Source organism: Pongo pygmaeus, chromosome 15 (assembly GCF_028885625.2).
Source record: "Pongo pygmaeus isolate AG05252 chromosome 15, NHGRI_mPonPyg2-v2.0_pri, whole genome shotgun sequence".
In the NCBI taxonomy this organism is placed as follows: Eukaryota; Metazoa; Chordata; class Mammalia; order Primates; family Hominidae; genus Pongo; species Pongo pygmaeus.
The window spans coordinates 89,839,418-89,863,044 of NC_072388.2; the positions used below are offsets into that span (position 1 = coordinate 89,839,418).

At 53.6% G+C, this 23,627-nt stretch overlaps 1 protein-coding gene across 10 annotated transcripts in view; it reads right to left on the reverse strand.

Moving 5' to 3' along the window:
* Positions 1-23,030, reverse strand: part of TTC7B (tetratricopeptide repeat domain 7B) — a 292,264-nt gene extending 269,234 nt beyond the window's left edge. For 4 of the 10 annotated variants that reach the window (XM_063651993.1, XM_054447527.2, XM_063651992.1 and 1 more), the window contains exon 1: positions 22,730-23,027. In XM_063651993.1, the coding sequence (XP_063508063.1) occupies positions 22,730-22,850 (121 nt within the window). In that variant the 5' untranslated portion in view covers positions 22,851-23,027. Of the gene's footprint in view, positions 1-22,729 lie in introns of all 10 variants that reach the window. The other 6 variants (XM_063651990.1, XM_063651991.1, XM_054447523.2 and 3 more) reach the window with 4 other exon arrangements.
* Positions 23,031-23,627: the final 597 nt, after the last annotated feature.

Below are 23,627 nucleotides of genomic sequence, written 5' to 3' on the forward strand. Positions count from 1 at the left end.
CCTCTGCCCGGCCGTCACCCCATCTGGGAGGAAGTGAGGAGCACCTCTGCCCGGCTGCCCCGTCTGGGAGATGAGGAGCACTTCTGCCCGGCCGCCCCGTCTGGGAGGTGAGGAGTGCCTCTGCCTGGCCGCCACCCCGTCTGGGAGGAAGTGAGGAGCACCTCTGCCCGGCTGCCCCATCTGGGAAGTGAGGAGCGCCTCTGCCCGGCTGCCACCCCATATGGGAAGTGAGGAGCGCCTCTGCCTGGCCACTCCGTCTGGGAAGGGAGGAGTGCCTCTGCCCAGCTGCCCCGTCTGGGAGGTGAGGAGCGCCTCTGCCCGGCCGCCCTATCTGGGAGGTGAGGAGCGCCTCTGCCCGGCCGCCCCGTCTGGGAGGAAGTGAGGAGCACCTCTGCCCGGCCGCCCCCTCTGGGAAGTGAGGGGCGCCTCTGCCTGGCTGCCACCCCGTCTGGGAGGAAGTGAGGAGCGCCTCTGCCTGGCTGCCCCATCTGGGAAGTGAGGAGCGCCTCTGCCCAGCCGCCACACCGTCTGGGAAGTGAGGAGCGCCTCTGCCTGGCCACCCCATCTAGGAGGTGAGGAGCGCCTCTGCCCGGCCGCCCAGTCTGGAAAGTGAGGAGCGCCTCTGCCCGGCCGGCCCGTCTGGGAGGTGAGGAGCGCCTCTGCCTGGCCGCCACCCCGTCTGGGAGGAAGTGAGGAGCGTCTCTGCCCAGCCGCCCCGTCTGGGAAGTGAGGAGCGCCTCTGCCCGGCCGCCCCCTCTGGGAAGTGAGGAGTGCCTCTGCCTGGCTGCCACCCGGTCTGGGAGGAAGTGAGGAGCACCTCTGCCCGGGCGGCCCCGTCTGGGAGGTGAGGAGTGCCTCTGCCCGGGCGGCCCCATCTGGGAGGTGAGGAGCGCCTCTGCCCGGGCGGCCCCGTCTGGGAAGTGAGGAGCGCCTCTGCCCGGCCGCCCTGTCTGGGAGGTGAGGAGCGCCTCTGCCCGGCTGCCCTGTCTGGGAGGTGAGGAGCGCCTCTGCCCGGCCACCCATCATCTGGGAGGTGAGGAGCGCCTCTGCCTGGCCACCCTGTCTAGGAGGTGTACCCAACAGCTCCGAAGAGACAGCGACCATCGGGAGCGGGCCATGAGGACGATGGCGGTTTTGTTGAAGAGAAGCGGGGGAAGTGTGGGGAAAGGAAGGAGAAATCAGATTGTTGCTGTGTCTGTGTAGAAAGAGGTGGGCATAGGAGACTCCAGTTTGTTCTGACTAGGAGAAATTCTTCTGCCTTGGGATGCTGTTGATCTATGGCCTTTCCCCCAGCCCCGTGCTCTCTGAAACATGTGCTGCGTCAACTCAGGGTTAAATGGATTAAGGGCGGTGCAAGATGTGCTTTGTTAAACAGATGCTTGAAGGCAGCATGCTCTTTAAGAGTCATCACCACTCCGTAATCCCAAGTACCCAGGGACACAAACACTGCAGAAGGCCGCAGGGACCTCTGCCTAGGAAAACCAGAGACCTTTGTTCATGTGTTTATCTCCTGACCTTCTCTCCACTATTATCCTATGACCCTGCCATATCCCCCTCTCCGAGAAACACCCAAGAATCATCAATAAATACTTCATAAAAAAAAAAAAAAAAAAAACAAGATCAAAACATTAAAGACAGACTTTTACTTCCAGCCAAGAAAATGTAATAGGGACCAAGTTTACTCTCCCATCTGAGACAACCACAAAAACAAGACAAAAAAAATGTTTTCAAGACATCGGGCATCAGGCAACAAAGAACAGTGACCCCTGAGAGCTGGGTAACAAATAAGGTGAGCCTACTACGGCCTTCAGAGCTTCCAGGTGCAACACAGAAGTGGGGACCTTACATCAGAATTGTGCGCAGGAAAGGCTTAAATCTCCCATGTGCCTACGCACTCACCAGGCAGAGCGTGGCACACAGCTGGTCGTGGAGCAGCCAGACTGCAAAGTGGGGCCAGAAGTGCAGTTTACAGAAAGGAGAGGCCACAGGTAGTGCAATGCAGGGGAAAGAGCTTTGACCTCCAGCAGCCCTGGGCTTCAATCCCACCTCCCTTTCTCGCTAGCTGTGCGGCACTGGGCAAGACAATTAACCTCTCTGAGCCTTAGTTTTCTCACTTGGGTGTCGTGAGGATTAGAGATAATATGTAATGCATATAGTCTGAAGTAAGTGGTGAATAAACATTAGCTACTGTTATTACCATCCACTTAGGATTGACTATTTCCCAGAATAGTTATGTTGGATCTTGTGGGGCCAGAAAGCTCTAGGAGACACAAGCTCTGTGTTCAACAGGCCTGCAACGTAGCAGGAGGATATGAATGCTGTGTGAGTCATTAATAGCCCAGCCACACTGAGCTCATACTAAGTGCCATGCAGTGTGATGAGCAGTTTACCCGATCCTGATAGTCCTGGAAACAATACTAGGATGCTATTATCATCTCCATCTCACAAACAGGGAACCAGGCAGGAGAGGGGAACAGCATCCCTAAGGCCACAGAGCTGGTTCATCCTGGAGCTGCGTTTGAACCCAGGCAGTCTCCCTACACTCTCTCCAGCACGCCATGCACAAACTACACCATCAGCCTCCGGAAGGGGCCCAGCTTCCCTCCCAACAAGCTGGGTGACCCCGGCCCACTTAACCTCTCTGAGGCAGAGGCTGGATGGACGGTTTTGAAGTCCCTCTCCTTCACTTGCTAGGATTCTCAGGGGACAGGGGTAAAGAGGGACTCAAGGGTACCCAGGGCTGGCTTCGCTTTTCTCTTGGGCATTATTTGGGGGTTAAGTGAGGGTGCAGTAACTAGCTCCCCAGTGGCTTATATAGGGATAAAGCCTGAAGCCGAAGACAGACCACTAGTGAGACCCTCATCAAGGAGATATGGGGAATGAGCCGCCCTGCAGGGCGTCCGCGCCCTGGCTCAGCACAACAGAGCCAGTCCCCTGAGCCCTGTGGCTGGCACAGTTCAATGCCCAGGGGCACTTGGCCTCCTTGATCCCCCCCACCGCCCCGGGGAAGGTGGGGCTGTGGCCTTTGCCTCTGGAAGGGACTGCCCTTCCTCCTAGTTCCTCCTTTGCAGGATAAGCAGCTGACATGCAGAGATTTGATCAGATGAGGAAGAAAAAAAGACTCTTCTCTATTCCTGGGAGTACTGACACCAACACAAAAAATTCTCAACAACTCGGTTTCTATGTCGATAGAGAAGCATTTAGATCTATTCAAACCATTCCTGCTGCAGCTGGGATCCAGGAGGAAGAAATACACCACTATTCAGGGAGGAGCTGGCTCCTCAGTGTCCCCTTTGTTGCCCCAAAACACAGCCAGGTTCTCCATTTCTTTTTCTTTTTTTTTTTTTTTTTTTGTTGAGACAGAGTCTCGCTCTGTCACCCAGGCTGGAATGCAGTGGCATAATCTCAGCCCATTGCAAACTCTGACTCCCAGGCTCAAGCAATTCTCCTGCCTCAGCCCCCCGAGTAGCTGGGATTACAGGCACGCACCACCACACCAGGCCAACTTTTGTATTTTAGTAGAGACAATGTTTTCCCATGTTGTCCAAGCTGGTCTGGAACTCCTGGTGTCAAGTGATCTGCCCGCCTTGGTCTCCCAAAGTGCTGGGATTACAGGAACAAGCCAACTTGCCTGGCCCAGGTTCTCCATTTCTTAAGCCTCAGAAGGCCAGGTGCAGTCGTTCACGCCTGTAATCCCAGCACTTTGGGGGGCCAAGGTGGGTGGATCATGAGGTCAGGAGTTTGAGACCAGCCTGGCCAATATGGTGAAACCCCATCTCTACTAAAAAAAAAAAATACAAAAATTATCTGGGCATGGTGGCACATGCCTGTTAATCCCAGCTACTCAGGAGGCTAAGGCAGGAGAATCACTTGAACCTGGGAGGTGGAGGTTGCAGTGAGCCATGATCGCTCCATTGTACTCCAGCCTGGGCAACAGAGTGAGACTTAGTCTAAAGAAAAAAAAAGCCTCAGAATGACCAGAGTGAACTCCAGCCCCTCATTTACTGGGCTTCCTGTAATCCCGGGTAACTCAGCATTTGCAGTACTTGTGATCCCCCTGCCTCCAGAGTGCTAACAGGAAAACAGACTCTGCTGTGTCATGCTGGTGGGGGTATAAATTAGCATGAGCATCTCCGGGGGGCAATGTAGCAATTTCCACAAAGCAACTAACACACTCCCATACCAGCTGACCCAGAAATTCCAGTTTTAGGTAGTTATCCCATAGATATATGCACTCTTCAGCACAAAGATGTACAGATAGGGATGTTTACTACATACAGCCCTACTGGTAATAGCAAAAGATACGAAACAACCTATAACGTCCTTGACAGGAGACCTGTTAACTGAGTTATGGTGCACCCCATGCAGCAGGACAGTGCCCCCATAAACACATTGAGCAGATCTCCATACGACTCCGTGGTGGCCTGGCTGTACAAAACGCCGTGTCTTCATGCTTCCTGAATCCCATGCTCTGTGGCCTCTTGCACTGACCCTGGGCTTGACCCCAGGGCTTGCTCTGACTGATGGAACAGTGGAAATGTTAATGCACGTAGAGGCTTAGAAAAGGGCTTACTCACTTTTTCCCTCTTGCTTCTCTGTGACTACCACGAGAACATGCCTAGGCCAGCCCGTACCTAGCCCAGGCCAACCTGCTGAACGATAAAAGGCCACGTGGCGTAGAGCTGAGCTGTCTAGGCAAGGCTCCGTAAAGCATAAGAGACCAGCCAACAGCAAAGTCACCGGGCTGACCCATAGCTGACCATATGCATGAGCGAGCCCTGGCAAGCCCAGAATCATGAGAAATAATAAAAGGTGATTGCTTTAAGGCACTAAGCTTTGGGATGGTTTGTTATGCAGCAATAGCTAACAATCACAAAGATAGAGAGTCGAAAAAAGCAAGATACAAAAGAGGGTGTATAGTCACTATTGTGTGTAAAAAACAACAATAGGCCCGAGGAGCTGGCTCACGCCTGTAATCCCAACACTCACCTGAGGTCAGGAGTTCGAGACCAGCCTGGCCAACATGGCAAAACCCCGTTTCTACTAAAAATACAAAAGTTAACTGGTATGGTCGCAGGCGCCTGTAATCCCAGCTACTGAGGAGGCTGAGGCAGGAGAATTGCTTGAACCTGGGAGGCAGAGGTTGCAGTGAGCCGAGATCGCGCCACTACACTCCAGTCTGGGTGACAGAGTGAGACTCCACCTCAAAAAAAAAAAAAAAAAAAAACCCAATAACATGTTTTCTTATAAATGTGCAGATATTCAGAATACTTCCTAAAGGACCCCCTGGGAAGTCTAAAGAGTGGCTGTTCCTATGGAAGGGAGCAAGAGGACATGGACACGATGTAGGAAGCTGTTTTTCACCATATACTCTATAATTAGATTTTTACTACCATGTACATTCATTACCTACAAAAAACATGAACCAGATAATTTAAAAAAAAGAAAGATGACCCATGTCACTGCGTGCTCTTGGTCTACAGTGGCTATTCTGGCTGCCCCAGAGGGGTTCTCCTGGCTCAGTCCATCATCTCAGAGCCAAGGAAGGAGTTCTACATCTGCGATCACTACCGAGAGCCCATCTCCCACTCTCCCTGGGCCTCCAGCCTCACGTACCTGTGCTCCAGGTCCTCAGCATCTTTCCAAGGCCATGGCCATCTGACTCACCCAAGGGTGCTTGGACATGTCATGCCTCCGTCCCTTCTCCTGCCAAAACCCCAGGCATCCTTTAAGACACATTTCAGGTCACCTTGGAGCAGCTTCCCTTGCTCCCTCGGCCTGGGCTATCAGGGTCCTGGTGGCACTTTGCACATCACCCCCATTCATTCAGCACCTGCCAGCACCAAGGACTTACAGCTATGAACAGGACCTAGTGGGTCTCTACCATCAAGGACCTTACACTCTAGACAGGGAAGACAAAGAGATAAACCAGAAAAGGGCCAGACAGTGGTAAGAGCTGTGCAGAGAATTAAAAGAGGGTGACTGGGGCTACTGTGGACTGGGTGGTCAGATCACGGAAAGACTCAAGGGCAGGGCATCCAAGACTTCAATGAGGAGATGGAGTCAGTCATGCCCAGATCTGAGGGAAGAGCATTCCAGGAGAGGGAGCAGCTCCTGGAAAGGCCCTGAGGTGGGAACAGAGCTGGTGTGTTCCAGGAACAGCAGGAAGGCCCCTGTGGCTGGGTGGAGGGAAGGGCGTTGGGATGGAGATAGGCAGAGGGGCAGGTAAGCGCAGACTGTGGCGAGGGGTCTGGCATTCATGTGAAGTGCAACTGGGAGTCTGAAGGGTTTTTTTGTTTTTTGTTTCTTTTTTTGAGACGGAGTCTTGCTCTGTCGCCCAGGCTGGAGTGCAGTGGCGCGATCTCGGCTCACTGCAAGCTCCGCCTCCCGGGTTCACGCCATTCTCCTGCCTCAGCCTCCCCAGTAGCTGGGACTACAGGCACCCACCACCGCTCCCAGCTAATTTTTTGTATTTTTAGTAGAGACGGGGTTTCGCCGTGGTCTCGATCTCCTGACCTCGTGATCCATCCGCCTTGGCCTCCCAAAGTGCTGGGATTACAGGCATGAGCCATCACGCCCAGCCAGGAGTCTGAAGGTTTTTAAGCAGGGAGATGAAATGCTCTGACTTAAGTTTTTAAAAGATGCCTCTGTCAGCCCTATGGAGAATGGACCCAGGGTGTAGGCAAGGCTATAAATGATTAGGAGGTTACTGTAGAAGTCAGGTGAGAGGTGATGGTGACTTGGGCAGGACGCGGTGAGAAATATGCAGAAAGAGAGAAATAGACTGAGTGGGGACATCATTTGAAGGTGAAAGTAAACAAGACTTACTAATGGATTAAACTGGAGGTGTGGCAGACAGAATAATGGCCCCCAGACATGTCCACATCCTCATCTCTGAAACCTGTGGATATGTTGTTTTACATGGCAGATGTAATTAAGGATCTTGAGATAGGAGAATTATCCTGGATTATTTGGGTGGGCTCACTGGGTCCTTAGAAGAGGGAAGTCAGAAGGTCAGAGTCCAAGGAGATGTTAGGACAGAAGTAGGGAGAAAAACTAGAGGACACTAAACCTCTGGCTTTAAAGAAGGAGGAAGGTGGCTGGGCACGATGGCTCATACCTATAATCCCAGAACTTTGGGAGGCTGAGGCAGGAGGATTGCTTGTGCCCAGGAGTTTGAGACCAGGCTATACGGTCCTTGACAGGAGACCTGTTAAATGAGTTATGATGCGCATATAGTGAGACCTTGTCTCTATAAAAATTTTTAAAATTAGCTAGGCTTCGTGGTGCATGCCTGTAGTCCAAGCTACAGGGGAGGCTGAGGCAGGAGGATTGCTTGAGCCTGGGAGGTCGAGGCTGCAGTAAGCCATGATCACACCACTGCACTCCAGCTTGGGAGACAGAGCAAGACTCTTATCAAAAAAAAAAAAAAAAAAAAAAAAGATGGCACTATGCAGTGCCAGCAGCCTCTAGAAGCTAGAAAAGGCACAAACACAGGTCCTCCCCAAGAGTCCCTGGAAGGAACACGAAACCACTGACACTTGAACTTAGCCCAGTGAGACCCATTTCTGACTCTGACCTTCAGAATGCTAAGAGAAGACATCTGCATTGTCTGAAGCCAGCAAATGAGCGATAATTTGTTACAGCAGCCACAGGAAATGAGCGCACAGGATGAGGAAAGGAGAGGGGTTGAAGATAAATCCTCAATTTGAGATAGCACAATGGAGCGGAGAGTGGAGCCATTTTACCATTTACTGAGATGAGGAGGAATAAAACCAAGAGCTCTGTTTGGGCCAAGTGAAGTGTGAGACAGCATTCAATATCCAAGTAGAGAAATTAAGTCCAGATCAAAGCTGGAGGACTGAGCGGGAAGGACCCAGGAAGAGAAACCACGACCATGTCTGCTACCGAAACCAAGATTAGGAAGGGTTTCTGGAAAGAGGGGTTTTCGAGTGCATTGAAAGCTGCTGGAGCGCCAGGTGTGGTGGCTCACGCCTGTAATCCCAGCACTTAGGGAGGCCGAGGCGGGTGGATCACCTGAGGTCAGGAGTTCGAGACCAGCCTGGCCAACATGGTGAAACCCCATCTCTACTAAAAATACAAAAATTAGCCAGGCATGGTGGCGGGCGCCTGTAATCCCAGCTACTCAGGAGGCTGAGGCAGGAGAATCGCTTGAACCCTGGAGGTGGAGGTTACAGTGAGCCAAGATCACGCCATTGCACTCTAGCCTGGACAACAAGAGCGAAAACTCCATCTCAGGAAGGAAAAAAAAAAAAAAAAAGAAAGCAGCTGGAACAAAAAAAAAAAGAAAGCTGGAACATCAGGTGTAAGATCACAGACTAGCCATTAGACCTGGCAGTACGCGGGCCACATCAGAGGGCAGCCTCGACGTGAGGCATCTCAGGGGACTGCGGGGTACGAGCCTAACTCACTGGACTGAGGGTCTGCTAGGGAAGGGTTGGCGGGGGGCTGGGCCAGTCCTTAGATAGCGATGGGGGTTCAGGGAGCCTTTAGCAGGGAACTCCAGGGTGCCTGTGCCTGCCAAAGGCAAGGGTCAGGAGAGAAGTGAAGGCTGTGGCAGCCCGGTCCTGAGATGGTGAGAACGGAAGGGATTCTGAGCACAGGTGAAGGAGCCGCTGGCCTCTGAAGGGAGTGAGGACTCCAAGCAGTGACAGAGGGGAAAGCTGGTCGAGTTAGTGGCATGAAACAAGGGAGTTTCCTAATTGCTTTTATTTCCTCAGTAAAGTATGAGGCAAGATCATGAGCTAGGCGTGAGAGGGTGGCTTTCAAAGGAAGGGAGGGAGGAGCGCATGGAAAAGACACTTTGGAGCATGGGAATCCGACGTACTGAAGAGCAGCGGTGCTCCTCCCGGTCTTTGGTCACCATTTGCAAGTGGTCAATAGGGTTGACGGGTACTCCCCAGGGACGCTGCTGTGCAGGTGCAGGCGTGGAGAGGCAGAGAGCTGGGTGTAACAGGGCAGGGACGCTGTCAAGCAGTGGGGTTAGAAGAGAAGGGCACACACCTCTCCTAGAAAACATGGATGAGGCCGGGTGTGGTGGCTCACACCTGTAATCCCAGGACTTTGGGAGGCCGAGGCGGGTGGATCACCTAAGGTCAGGAGTTCAAGACCAGCCTGGCCAACATGGTCAAACCCCGTCTCTGCTAAAAAAAAAAAATACAAAAAATTAGCTGGATGTGGTGGCACACACCTGTAATCCCAGCTACTGGGGAGGCTGAGGCAGGAGAATTGCTTGAAACCGGGAGGCAGAGGTTGCAGTGAGCTGAGATCATACCACTGTACTCCAGCCTGGGTGACAGAGTGAGACTGACTCAAAAAAAAGAAAATATGAATGAGTTGACCCCATGTAAGCCATACCAGGTCCCCCCTCCCCTCTAAACCCTCCAGTGGTTCCATTCTCCCCCAAAGTGAAGGCCAAAATCCTTGTAACTTACCACCTAGCCCCGACCTCCATCTATCCCCTCATACTTATGTTCTAGCAGCAGTGCTTGGGCCACAGCAGGGGCTCCGTAAATATTTCTGGAATCAACCAATCAATATATCTCCCCTTCACAGATGGAGCCCAACCAAGCGGGCTGGCCTCAGGCCCCTGGGGTGCCTGGGACACAGTCTGACCGTGACTGTGGGCCAGAATCCAGACCTTCCCATTCCCACTGTAGGACTCCCGCTGGTTCCTCCCGACTCCCATAACTCTCCTGGTTTAAACTGTGGCCCGGTTCAGAGGGCCTGGCTATTTGGAACTCTTGACTGAAAAGCAAAGATGGCAAAAGGCAAAGATGAAGGGGCCCAGAAGAAGTTGGCAGAAACAATATTCTGGGAAAATCTTGGTAGTCAGAGACCAGGCTTCATGCCAAGCCTCCCCCAACATCTACACACACAGCACAGAGGCTAGAAGAACAGGATGGGAGAGTAAAGTGTGGGAAGAGAAGACAATCCTTCCGCTACAGTGGCAGAAGAGATGAGTACGCTGGTCACACACACACACACACACACACACACAATTCCTAGAGAAGCCTGGTACAAGAAAAGGTAACCTGAAAGTCATTAGCGTAGAGCTGGTTTGGCTTGTCCCTGGAGCCCAGCAGCGCAGGAAGTGACTCTACCAGGCAGGGGGATGTTATCAGGCCGGCCCAGAGGACTTGGAAATGGCTTCTCAGGAAGCCAGCTCCACACAGGCGAGTTCAACACACTCGCAGAAAGCCAAAAGAAAGAGCTGTGGCCGGGCGTTGTGGCTCACGCCTGTAATCCCAGCACTTTGGAAGGCCGAAGCGGGCAGATCATGAGGTCAGGAGATTGAGACCATCCTGGCTAACACGGTGAAACCCCATCTCTACTAAAAGTACAAAAAATTAGCCGGGCGTGGTGGCAGGTATGTATAGTCCCAGCTACTCGGGAGGCTGAGGCAGGAGAATGGTGTGAACCCAGGAGGCGGAGCTAGCAGCGAGCCAAGATCACCACCACATTCCAGCCTGGGTGACAGAGGGAGACTCTGTCTCAAAAAAAAAAAAAAAAAAGAAAAGAAAAGAAAGAGCTGAAGCCTCAAGGCTGCAGGTCTGTGGGCGGACAAGTGGCACCGAGTCCTGGCCTGGTGGTGTGGAGAGGCCCCCGGCACGCTGAGAGGAGTGTCCAGGGCAAGTGAGATCTGGGCCGGGCCTGAGGGACTTCTCCAAGCGTGGCAGGAGTTTCCCAAGTGTGACTCCAGGCGGAAAGGAGGTTCAGCACGGTTGTGAGTGCGGTGGAGCAGAGGCTAGGAAGGGATGCCCCAGGCTGCAAGCCAGCTGCAAAGGGTCTCGGAGACCACCTCCCCAGGCCTCAGGGCCTGAGACTCAGTGGCGAGTCACCCCCCTTGGCCTGGTAGGCAGCATTTACTGCGGGTCCCAGGGCTTGGCACCTGGTCGACCGGACACTCGCTGGGGCTAGCTCACTTCAGAGAAAACACTGCTTCCTGTTAGGCTTCGGGCCTGCAAGGGCCAGGGGGGTAGCTCCTCAAGGGAACCAGGCCTCACAGCAAAAGGGCTGAGCCCATCTGCATTTGCAGAGAGATGAGGACCACAGAGGGGTGGTGGAGGGGACCTGAACCCCTCCCTGGGGAAGGCTGCTCAGCAAGTGTCCACCATGCAGGTCCACAAAAGCCACAGGAAGGGAAGGTCATGGGCATTCCCTCAGCCCCGCCAGCAAGCCAGGACTCATCCAGAGCCCCAGGCAGGCAGGGCCACACAGCCACCTGGAGATGATGACACCAACAGTCTTCGGTGTGGGACCAGGTCTCAGGTGGATGCCCACAGCCACTCCCAGTCCTGAGCACGTGCCCGGATCTGCTAAGAGTTACAGGTGCATCTTAGACTTGAGTTCAGGGCCTCAGGCCAGTGGCTGGCACACAGTAGGCGTTCAGTAAGAGTTCGATGAGTAATGAATCTAAACTCCTCAAGGGCAGAGGCCAAGGGGTTCATTTAATAATAATTTTCTTTGTGTTTTTTTTTTTTTTTTTTGGAGACAAAATCTTGTTCTGTCACCCAGGGTAGTGTGCAGTGGCGCGATCTCGGCTCACTGCAACCTCCACCTCCCGGGTTCAGGCAATTCTCCTGTTCTCCTGCCTCAGCCTCCCACGTAGCTGCGATTACAGGTGTGTACCACAACGCCCGGCTAATTTCTTTGTTTTTAGTAGAGACAGGGTTTCACCATGTTGGCCGGGCTGGTCTCGAAATCCTCACCTCAGGGGATCCACCCACCTTGGCCTCCCAAACTGCTGGCATGAGCCACCACACCCGGCCTAAGCCTCACCTCTATCTGCAAGGTTGGAACAGGGGTAAGGAGGGACTCAAGGGTGCCCAGAGCTGGCTTCACTTTTCCCTCGGGCATTATTTGGGGTTTAAGTGAGGCTGCAGTAACCAGCTCCCAACGACTTGTATAGAGATAAAGCCTGAAGCCGAATAGAGACCACCAGTGAGACTCTCATCAAAGAGATATGGGGAATTAGCCGCCCTGCAGGGCATCCAGGAGTGCGAGAATTCTACACACCCACCCAGAACACAACTCCAGTGAGTAGGCTGGAGCAAGTGCTGATGGGGAAGGCCTTGGGCCCCGACAGGGCTGCAGGAGGCAGCAGCCACGGCCGTAGCACCCAGCTGGATGTCCAGTGACAGGAGACCTCAGCACTGTCTAACCTGAGGCCCATACACGGGCATGTTATCTCATCAGGCTCACCCTCAGAAGCATCAGTTTCCTTCTCCTGCCCCGCAGTCACAGAACAGTGCTTTTGTTGCCCATGATCCACAACCCTCATCAGAGCCACTCCTGTGAGCCCTGCGGGGCCGCACAGCTCAATGCTCCAGGGCACTTGGCCTCCTTGATCCCCCCCCAACACCTGGAAGGTAGGGCTGTGGCCTTTGCCTCTGGAAGGGACTGCCCTTCCTCCTAGTTCCTCCTGCCCGCCCCCCGCCGCCCCCCGGGGAAGGTGGGGCTGTGGCCTTTGCCTCTGGAAGGGACTGCCCTTCCTCCTAGCTCCTCCCTTGCAGGATAAGCAGCTGACATGCAAAGATTTGATCAGATGAGAAAGAAAAAACTTAAGAGTTTCTTCTCTGTTCCTGGAAGTACTTGACAAGAACACAAAAAAAAGTCAACAATTCCATTTCATTGAATAATTAATTGAGCACCAACTGTATGCCAGACACTGTTACTGGTGGTTGGGATACAGCAATGAACAAAACCAGCAAAAAGCCCCACCCTCCCGGGGCTGAGAGTCTAGTGGTCACATTCCTGTCTGCATCCCCACTACACACACAGCACCCCCACATTCTGTGCTGGGCTCGCCAAAGCACTGAATGAACGGCTGGAGGAGGAGGACTGTGGAGTCTGGCAGCCGTGGGCTGAAGCCCGTGTTCTGCACTGCCTCGTTCTGTGACCCAGCCAATACCACGCTGCTTCAGCTTTGGGCCTGAGTCACAATCAGTACAACCAGAACCCCACCTCCCCGCTGCAGGGCTTGCTACATCCACTATCACTGCTGCTGTTAGCCCACCTGCCCCCTGCACCCTTTGCAAAGAAACTGAGCATCTGAACCTTTCCATCCTACTTGCACACACAAGACTCCTGACTCAGTTAGGCTGCTTTCAAATAATGCTGGTGCCGGAAACTGCACTGTCTCATTTACTCCACAAAACAACCTTGCAGATAAAGGTGAGGCTTAGGCCGGGCACAGTGACTCACACCTGTAATCCCAGCACTTTGGGAGGTCAAAGCGGGCAGATCACTTGAGCCCAGGAGTTCGAGACCAGCCTGGGTAACATGGTGAAACCTCATCTCTACAAAAAATACAAAAATCAGCTGGGCATAGTGGTGCATGCCTGTAATCCCAGCTACTCGGGAGGCTGGGGTGGGAGGATTGCTTGAGCCTGGGAGGTTGAGGCTGCACTGAGCCGTGATCACACCACTGCACTCCAGCCTGAGCGACAGTGACACCCTATCTCAAAAACAAAAAGAGTGAGGCTCGGAGAAGTTAAAAAGTTAAGTCACTCACTCACTCGAGGCCAGACAAACAGGAAGTGACAGAACCGAGATCTGAACCCAGGTCTAGCAGGGCAAAGCCCACTGCTTTCTCCTGCCCGGGGTTCCTTTCCCCTTTGCTAAAATACCTCTATCTACCTGAAAGGGTGAACTGCTGTTCCACTTGCCCAGGACTGAGGGAGTTTCTGGGACTCAGGACTTTGGATGCTAAAACCAGAAAAGTCTCAGGCCAACCAGGACGAGTTGGTCACCCTCACGCCACCACCCTGCCCAAGATCCTCCTCCTGGTGCCCTGCCAGGCCCTGCTTACCCACTCACTGCCACTGAGTCTGACCTCTCCAGGCTCCCAGCTGCACCCTCTGTGCCTTGTAAGCAATGCTGTCATTGCTGTCCTCAGGCTACAGGGTCACATTCTGTCTCCCACTCAGACAACCATGTCTAAAGTCTGGTTCTAGAACTCCAGGCACCATAATCACCTGGGGCCCTGGGATCCCGCTTCCTGAGTCCCCAAACCACTAAGACCTCCTGAAGGAGAAGCTGGGGCCCGGCCCGCCCATCCGAGTTGCTAACTAGCCCCCAGGGGACCCTGCTGCCCAGAGGTTGAGTGACAATCCTGAACTGTAAGTTTCCCTGCCTGGTGACCTGCTCACTCTATTTCTTCTGATGCCCCTCGGATAGCTGGTGCTGAGGTGCTCATTAAATGCTAACCATTGTGGTTCAGAGCAAAGGCTCCCACACTTGCCTACTCAAACTACCTGAGGCTGTTTAAAAATGTAGATTTCCAGCTTCTACCTTGGGCCGAGAGAATCACCACCCTTAGCCAAGATGTCTGGTAATCTATAAACTACACTTAGTTTAGTATTACTCAAAGCATGTCGCATACCTGCAGCACTGAGAGATTAAGAATGCAGAACCCCAGCTCCACCCCAGACCTACTATATCAGTATCTCTGGGAGTGGGGCTTTGCAATCTGGATTCTAACAAGCTGTCTAAGTGATTCTTTGGTCCAACCAGTTTAGAAAAACATTAGTGTAATAGAAGAACAGTGAAACTAGTTGGAAGTGGGCTAGAATCCAGTTCAATTAACAGCTCTAGCCTCAGTCTACTCAATCCCTGAATGAGAATTACCCCTGACCTCATTCGCTTGTTGTGATGATTAACTGAGATCTATGTAAAAGTTCATAGCCAGAATATGGCACACAAGAGAGACCCAAGAGGCTGGGCACAGTGGCTCACGCCTGTAATCCCAGCACTTTGGGAGGCCGAGGGAAGAAGATCACTTGAGCCCAGGAGTTCTACAAAAAAATGGAGAGAGAGAGAGAGAAAGACAGAGAGAGACCCAAGAAATGCAGTTCATTCTTCTTCCCTGCTAGCACTATTTTAACACTCATCAAGTCAGGACAGCTACAGTTTCAGATGATCAAGTGATGTGTACAAGGTGGCTTGGAGGGCAAATGCAGAAGATTCTGACTCCAGGCCTGGTGGCCTCTAAAAGGACCAGACCAGATCTGCTGTACATGGTTCTGGTGCTGCCACCACTAGCCACACTTGATGAGCAGGGACAGACAAATCCCATGGATGGAAGGGCTGCAGCCACTCCATTAGCTTTCCTGTGGCTGTGGCCGTCTTTCATATTTTACATGGCACCCATTTGACTTATCTCTGGGTCAGACATCTGCTCATCCTTGTCTTGGTGGCTGACGGGAATGCTTTTGAGGTCTCAGAAAACCTCATCCCTCTTCCTGGGCTTCCCGGGTGGGAGACACGGGCTTTCACGCATGTCAAAGGCCTGCAACCCGCCACCATCTACCAAGCATGAGATCACTCAGAGGGGCAGGAATCCACCCACGTGTGGCCGATGTGAATAAGGACCAAAGGCCATTCCTGCATGCCCAGGGCACAGCTGGCGGGGCAGCTGGGGTGCAGGGGTGCTCTGGGTAAGTAAGAGGTGTACCAGTTAGAACGCCTTCAGCAGCCAGTAATGACCAAACGCCTGACTCATGTGGCTTCAACAAGAAGGAATTTATTCTCTCACATAACAGGAAGTCCAGAGAAGGGCTGCTCCAGGCACAACTGCCATCAGCAGCCTGGTGATATAATCGAGTGAGATTCTTCTTGTCTCTCTGCACTGCCACCCTCCTTGGGTCTGCCTTATTCCTGGGTCAGGTGCCCTAATGGCCCTAAGATGGCCACAGCTCCAGGCCTCAAAGATATGAACGATTTCCAAGGGAAAAAGAGAGACTACTTCTTCCCTTTTAAGCATGGATGTCACCCTTAAGCACAAAGAAGTCTTTCCCAGAAGCCCCTCCACTGAGCAAATGTTCCCTGATGTCTCATTGGTCAGAACTAATTCATATGCTTGCACTTCAGCCAATCACAGGCAAGGAAATGTATCTACTGGGGCCAGGGACCCTACAGTGAAGCACACAGCACCACTGCTGAACAAAACTGGGCCCAATCAAGGAGGAAAATGGGTGGGAGTCCAGGCTGGGGGACAGCGGTGGAGAATGCTGGATTAACAACCAGGGAGCCTCTGGCTGGCCCTGACTCACAAGACCCCACCAACCCCAAGGGCGAACACTTGTCCTTGCAGGACGCCATTTCTCAGGGCCAGAGTCATCACGTAATATTCATGTAACTTGGCCCTCGCTTCCATTTTGGAAAACCCTCGGCCTGACTTTCTTACTTACGCCTGTTCCAACTGCTCATGAAAGCCGAGCCAATTCAACACGGCATGTGCTATGAGCCCAACTCCACGTTATGGGGCCGGAAAGGTAGAATTGGCCCTCTAGAAGCTGACCATTTGGTAAGAAGACAAGGCACATGCCAAAATCGGTGGAGTAGGGGGGGGAAACAGCCCTGAGCTGGGAGATGGGAGTGGATAACACCCACCACCACCAGCAACAGACAACAGCTGGTAGCTAGTGAAGGTTCACTCTATGCAGGCACTAAGAAGTACTTTTAGGTATTTTGGTTTCTTCTTCATTTGATCCTTACAACCTCCCTATAAGTTTGGCACTATTATTACAGGTTCATAATACCTTACCTACAGTTTCTGAAATCCAGGACTCTCTAAAAACCAAAAGTTGTTTTTTGTTGTTAATCATTTATGGGATGGCAGAAACCTCAACTGAACCCATGTGAGGCTATTTATAGTCTATTTCTCCCTTTTGCAGTGACTGCTCATATGCTTTGATGCAGAAATACTGACCCGTTTTATTACAAAATGCTGCCCCAGACCCCATTGGGAATGTCACATAATGTCCAGTATACATAACATGTTCCAAAAAATTCTGCATTCTGAAATACATCTGGCCCCAAGGGCTTCCGAAAAAGGGTTTTGGATGTTGTGTCACCAAAGGGGGCTTTGCAAGTTGAAGGTTACTCCCCATAGGAAGCAGGTGAGCCACGCTTTGAAATCAAGCAACCCAACTCCAAGCCAGGGCTCTTACCCACTCTGCTTGCTTCTGCCACTTGCTGGTTGGTGTCTTTAAGGAAGACATCTCCCTCTCTGGCACTGTTTTGTTATCTATAAGAGGTTGGACTACATCAATGGGTTTCAAAGTTCTTCGTTTTAAAAGTGTATTAGCCCTTCCTTCAAAGGAAACCTTAAGGAAAAGTGTAACTGCTCCAGCGAGTGAGGCCTGCTCACCCAACCACCAGAGCCCTAAAGCATGTTCCCAGAGGGGTTCCTTGACAGCACAGTTTGAAAACTGCTACACAGCATAATCTGTAAGGTCTTCTCTGATTCTAACATTGTATGATTGTCTTCTGTAAGGCAAACAGCCTTTTCTGTGATGAAAGGACAGCTGGGAGGAACTTGAACCAGACCTTGACAGATGGGTAGGCTTTTGATCTGCAGAGAGGATTCCAGAGTCAAGTAGTGTGAGCAAAGGTGCACAGACAATAAGCAAGGTGTGTGGGAGGGTCCAGGAGGCCAAAGTAGCCGAGGGAAGTCAGGGGAATGAAGGCAGTGCAGCAGGTGACATGAGGACATGCTGGAAAGGTTGGCCAGACCAAGCAGATGGATGAGGCTGAGGACGAGCTGCACAGCCCCAGCCCCACTGTGCACAGCCACAAGAAATCCAAGTCCTTCTGCCCTGACTACCGTGGCCACGAGCCCCAATCCTAGCTCAGTGCCATCAATCGGTCACTGTCAAATAAATGAGTCTTCTGAATCCAAAAATCAGGACATATGGTCTGCCACAAAGGTGTGGTCTTCTGAGGACAAGAGGACAGAGTGTTTGAAAGCAGGAAGACTGGCCCAGAAAGGCCAAAATAGTGGGTCATCGGAGGTCTCACTGGTGTCCTTCCCCACCTTCTGGGAGCAGTTGGGCTCCCAGGAGTCTGTGATGCCCCAGGTATGTCCTGGGTCATACCTGGTCTCACTGGTCCACCTCTAAACAACAGGGGCCGCCTCACCCCACAGCAGACACTCTCAGTTAAACCTCAGTCCTGTTTCCAGAGAAGACCCTCAGGCCAGCCAGGGAGAACCACAGTCCACCCCGACTCCTCTCCTTCACAGGAGGGTGTGCATGACCAGGTGGCGTCTAGGAGCCCAGCACCCTGCACCCTCCACCAAGGGGAAGCCACGTCGCTGTAGATGCCCACGCTTAAAACAACACAGATCTCCACATCCTCTTCATGGTCTGAATACATTTGCTTACCAAACTATGCCCCAGAAATACTCTTTGTTTCAGGCACCATTTCCCTACCTACCCGTCACCACGAGGTAATTAAAATGTCTCAAAATCTTACAGGATCCCACAGGCAATGATCTCCTAAGGGAGAAGCTACCATTTGGGGCCTAATCTTTCTAAGTGAACTCAGTCGCTGAGCTTGCCTAAGAAGATTAACAGGCTGGGGAAGAAGGGAAGCCACACTGCCTCAGAAAAGGGAGCGGCCGTCCGTCAGGACGGTCACAGACCTCCAATGTACCTGTTTGTGTCATTGCAATAGGCGGGAGTCTTGACCGGGCACTAGCTCAACTGTGTCATTTCTTGGTCCCCCGCTCTCTTTTTTCCCTGCCAGGCTGACAGCTGGGACCTGGCCTACCTTGCCCAGGGTCACATGGGGTCAGCTGCAGGGAACCAACCCCATTATGACCATGTGCCCTGGCTGACAGGTACCATCCCACTGAATCCTCACAGGGGCCCTGAGAGTGGGCACTCTCAGCTGGCTGAGCAGGGAGGAAAGGCAGGCTCCGAGAGGCTAAGAACCTGGCTGGAGATCACCTAGCCACTACAGGTAAGGTCCAAATTTTAGCCCCGGTGCCAGGTCACTGCACTTTCACACACAGTGGTGACCTCATCATTGGGAGGCTGGAGGGTGACATTCTGGAGGGAGAGGACAGCTGGGCCTGTCCTCCCAGAGACCAGGACTGACCTGTGAGCCCACATGAAGCCGGTGTGCAGCTCTGTCTTTATCCCTGAGCGCTCAGGCTGCTGCCTCAGCTCCAAGCCCGGGCACCTCAGGCTTCTCTGAGTCCCCCAAACCCCTGGACGCCTTGCTGAGATGTGGATTCTAACCCCACACATCTGAAGCCGGTCCAAGAATCCGCATTTCTCACAGGTTCCCGGTGGTGCCCCTGCCGCTCATCCCCGGACAACACTTCAGCCCACGAGGGCCTAAGCTTCCGGGGGACTGTCTCCTACCCCCACCCTTAACTTAGGTGACCATTCTCTCGCTGGGACTCACCCGGGCCTGGCGCACAGCTAGCTACCACCACATTTGGGTTTTTTGAGATGGTGCAATGAAAATGGTGACTACAGTAGGGTACGAGGAAGAAGACAGACTTCTGGGTTCACTTTTCAACTTGGCATTTGTCCTTTTCTTCCTTATCCACCTCTTGGCAAAATGTCTAAACCAATTCATCTCAAAGGAGCCAGGCTGGGGCAGTACAGTCTGAAAGTGTCCACTATTTAGAGTCCTTAACAGGGAGGGGCTGCCATGCTTCCTTCCCGTAAGGAGCTAATGCTGCTGGGTGGGGAAGCCCACTACAAGTGGGAGCTTCGGGAAGGAGGGATTCCTCTGCTCAGAACTCTCCCATGGCCCTGTCTGACAGGAAAGCCAAAGCCTTACCCTCGGCCTACCAGGCCCCACCACTTTCTACCCATGAAGTTCCCTCCCTAGAACATGCTTCTCCACCTCCTTAGGTCTCATCTCGGATGCTGCCTTCTTGGGGACACCTTTCAGGGCCACCCTATTTAAACTAGTAGTTCCTGCATCCCCCACTCCCAGCCCACTCCAAAGCACCTATTCCCCTTCCCCTTTTTCTCTTTGATAGCACTGACCACCATCTGACACCCTGTAAACTTTACCTAATGATTATATTGATTATCTGTCTCCCTGCCCCTTCCCTACTGGGATGTGAGTTTCATAAGGGCTGAGATTTTTGCCATTTTTGTCTGTTTTGTTTACTGGTGTATTTCCAGTGCCTAAAACAGTAGCTAGCACAGAGCAGGTACTCAATCTTTGTGGAAGGAAGGAAGGAATGAGTGGCTGGCCCTGAGAGACATTAGCTACTTTAACCCTCATAACAACCCCTGCAAGGTAAGTCATTTAAATCCCATTCTAAAATGAGAAAACTGAGGATCAGGGTGGTTAAGTGATTTGACCAATGTCACCAAGTCAAGAAGTGGCCAAGGTCACAAGAATCAGGCCCCTGTCTGGCTGGCTCCAAACACTGTACTCTTTTTTTCTTTTTTTTTTTTTCTTGCCTGTGGTTGTTTTCAAGGTAACTGTCTTAGTGTGACAAACGTGACATTCACTTGCTTTCCTTATTCTAAGCAGAAGATGCTTTAACTTCAGGATTTTGCAAAATCTGCCCAGAACTTGTGTTCATGCACCCGAGAATCTATGGGGGAGCCAGTGCCCCAAAAGCCAGGAAGAAGTCCCTCTACCAGCCCGAGAGTGGGAAAGCCTCACCAGTCAAAGGGAGGGAAGGCCCCTCTTGCAAACACCAAAGGAGAGCCACAATCATTCTACTTTGGTTTCATCTTTTTCTTGGCTTCATCGTTTTATTTTCCTGAGCACTCGTTCTGTCTGATCTTTTCAAGTCTGGGTAACTTTTTGCCATCAATGGCTACCACTCACCATGTGAGTCTCTAGGACAAAAATCTGTCTCCCGTGAGTTTCCCCAAACTAAACTTGCACACAGACCCATGGACCACAGTGCCCCCGCAAACCCCACTCCCCAAGCCCCACTCATGACTGCATCTTAGGCCATCAGGAGCAGCCGCTGGGAAGAGAGCTAAGCCTTTCGGGGGCCATGAAGGTGAATATGAAGGGCCCAGGCCACCAAACACTCATCTACCCTCTCATTCCAGGGACCACCATAGCTTGAGTCCCCCTTCACCTGCCTGTCATTCTCAATCGCATTAACTCATCTGTTTTGTTTCAATCACTTCTCACTATCTGAAGCTGTGCTGTTTATTTATTTCCATATTTGCTTATCACCTGCCTCCTGAGAGCAGGGTGAGGGCATGAGGGCAGGGGCTTGGTCAGTGCTGTTCACCACTGTTCTGTGACTGGCACAGGTGGGCACGCAAATATTGGGTGAATGAATAAGCAAAGACAGCAGGAAACAAGTGGATTCAGAAGAAAAAAGACCAGGAGGCTCACAAATAAACCCATTTAATCCTAACATCAACCTGCACAGAAGTTGTCATTATGCCTACACAGCTGGGAAGCCACAAAGTAGACCCAGGACTGTGCAACTCCGAGAGGAAAAGAGAAAATGCTGCAGGTAAGCGGAGAAGCAGGTGAGCCCGACACGAAGGGCAAGGGCAAGCTGCCTCTGGGGCCCAGGGCACTGAACACCATCTCCTCAAAGGCTAACATAACTGAGAAGAGTCCATATTTTCCACCAAGCAGAGCCCGGGTAGGGTCGGTGCTATCTCCATGCCCCTGACACACCATGGCACCTGCGTTCACCCAGAAGGTACCTGCCCACAGCATGCACCCATCATTGAGAGTGCTCCAAACCAAGTTCTAATTTCCAGGCACTAATACCATAGGACACAAACATAAACTACCCTCCAGGAGTACACGTGACATCCCTCTCCTTTCTGGGTAGTCTGAAGTGAGAAGGTTGAAAATAGTGCAGATGTCCTTTCTTAGAGCAGCGCGGCCATCCATTCATTCACTCTTTCATTCATTTGTTCAGCAAACGTGCTCACTCGGCCTGGGGAAGCCCAGGATGAAATGAGACAAACCCTCTACCCTCTGGCCACCGTGTGCTGGTGCGTGCGCTTTAGGCGGGTACTAAAAGACAAGCAAATATTAAAGATACTCGCTTCCAAAACAAATAAGGCCACGTGGAGCTGTGCACTGGAATGGGATTCTGGATGCAATTTTATTTGATTGGGTACAAGAACCAATCCAGTTAAAGGGGTCATGAACCAACTCCAGGCACCAGGCTCCTACTCAGAGGCTGCCTCAAACCCCCTTCTGGCCCAGGCACCAACCCCTCACCCACCCAACTCCATCTCCCGACATTCTTCAACCACATTCCCATCTCGCTCCACAATATTCTCCCTCCAGGTCCCCCTGACTCTATTTCTCCTCTGTTCCCAGCCCTGACCTCTCTAGGTCGGCAGCCTTGATGCTACTTCTCCAAACGCCAGGACGCACATCCCAGCCTGCTTTCTACCACCGCCCCACACACACACCTCGAGTCTGCGCTTCCACCCAGAACCCCTTAAACACCATATGTTTACAAACCAGATTCCCCAGGGGTCTATGTACAACACCCCATTCTCAAGACCCCATAAACACATCCTGATTCCCTGAGCACACCATACACACACTGTGGACTTCACCCATGTCCTGAGGGACCCCCCCTCACCCCATCACCTCCAACTTCTTAGAAGCCCCAGGCCGGCCCCCGACCTCCTGTGGTCCCGGTGGAGCAGCGGGCTCGCTGAGACCCCCGGACACCCCAGACTCCGCAGAAGCCCGCCCTGCACGCTTGAACCCCAGACGCCGGGACAGCCCCTGGCGCCCCCCGGGCCCCCACACCGCGTGACTCCGGGGCACCCGGGCTCCCCCAGGCCCCGGCCCCGCGCACATCCCCTGGGCCGCAGCTCCCTCGCGGCCCGGCCGCGCCCCTGCCCGCGCCCCGCGCCCGGCCGCGCCTCGGGGGCCGGTTCCCGCGGAGGCCTCGGCGCCCCCCGCAGCCCAGGCCGGCGCGCCCGGCGCGTACCGTTGGCGATGAGCTTGGCCGACAGCTGCTTGACGAGCTCAGGGATCCGCTCCCACTGGCATTCGGAGCGGCAGCGCTCGATCTCCGTTTCCAGCCGCGAGCCTGCCTTCTTGGTCGCCATCGCGGCCTGGCCGGGCCAGGCCGCCCGCCCCGCAGGCCCCACCGCCGCCGCCGCGGCGCCCCCTCGCCGCCTCCCGCCGCCGCCGCGGGCTCGGGCTCCGGCTCCCGGCTCCGCGGCGTAACGGGAGCGCCGGCTGGGGAAGGGGCGGGGAGGCGGGCGGCGGCGGCGGCGGGCGCGGCGGGGCCCCGGGCGCCGCGATGAGCGGCCCCTGCCGGCCAGGGCCGGAGCCGCAGCACTGGCCGGGGCCGGAGCCGGGACTGGGGCAGGGGCGGGGACTAGGGCGGGGGGCAGGGGCGGGGGCTAGGGCGGGAGACAGGGGCCCCAGGGAGGAAAGGCGGGGTGGGCATGGAGGACAGGGGGAGGGACTGGGGGTGTCTGGGGCGGGGTGGAGACCGAGGGGAAGTGGGGATGGGGGTGGGGGAGCGGGGTAGGAGAGAGATCTGACCAAGGGCGGGTGAGGGGTCTGGTGGGGTAGGGGTCTGGGAATGATGAAGGGGAGGAAGAGGATCGGGAGGGAGCCAGCGACAGCCTGGGAGCGGGTTGGACCCCCAGGAGTAGGGCCAAGAAAGGGCAGTGACCCTGGGGAAGGTCACCGCCTGGCGGGACCAGTGAGCCGGGTGTGAGGAGCCGGGGGAGGCCTGCCCGAGTTTGTCCTGCCATCTCACGTGGCCAGCGGTTCCCTGGGGCCCGGTTGGCCTGTGCCCCTTAGCAGGTGCCCCTCTGCCCCGCAGCCTTAGCTCCTACCCAGCCAGAGGTGGACAGACTCCTCCATCCCAG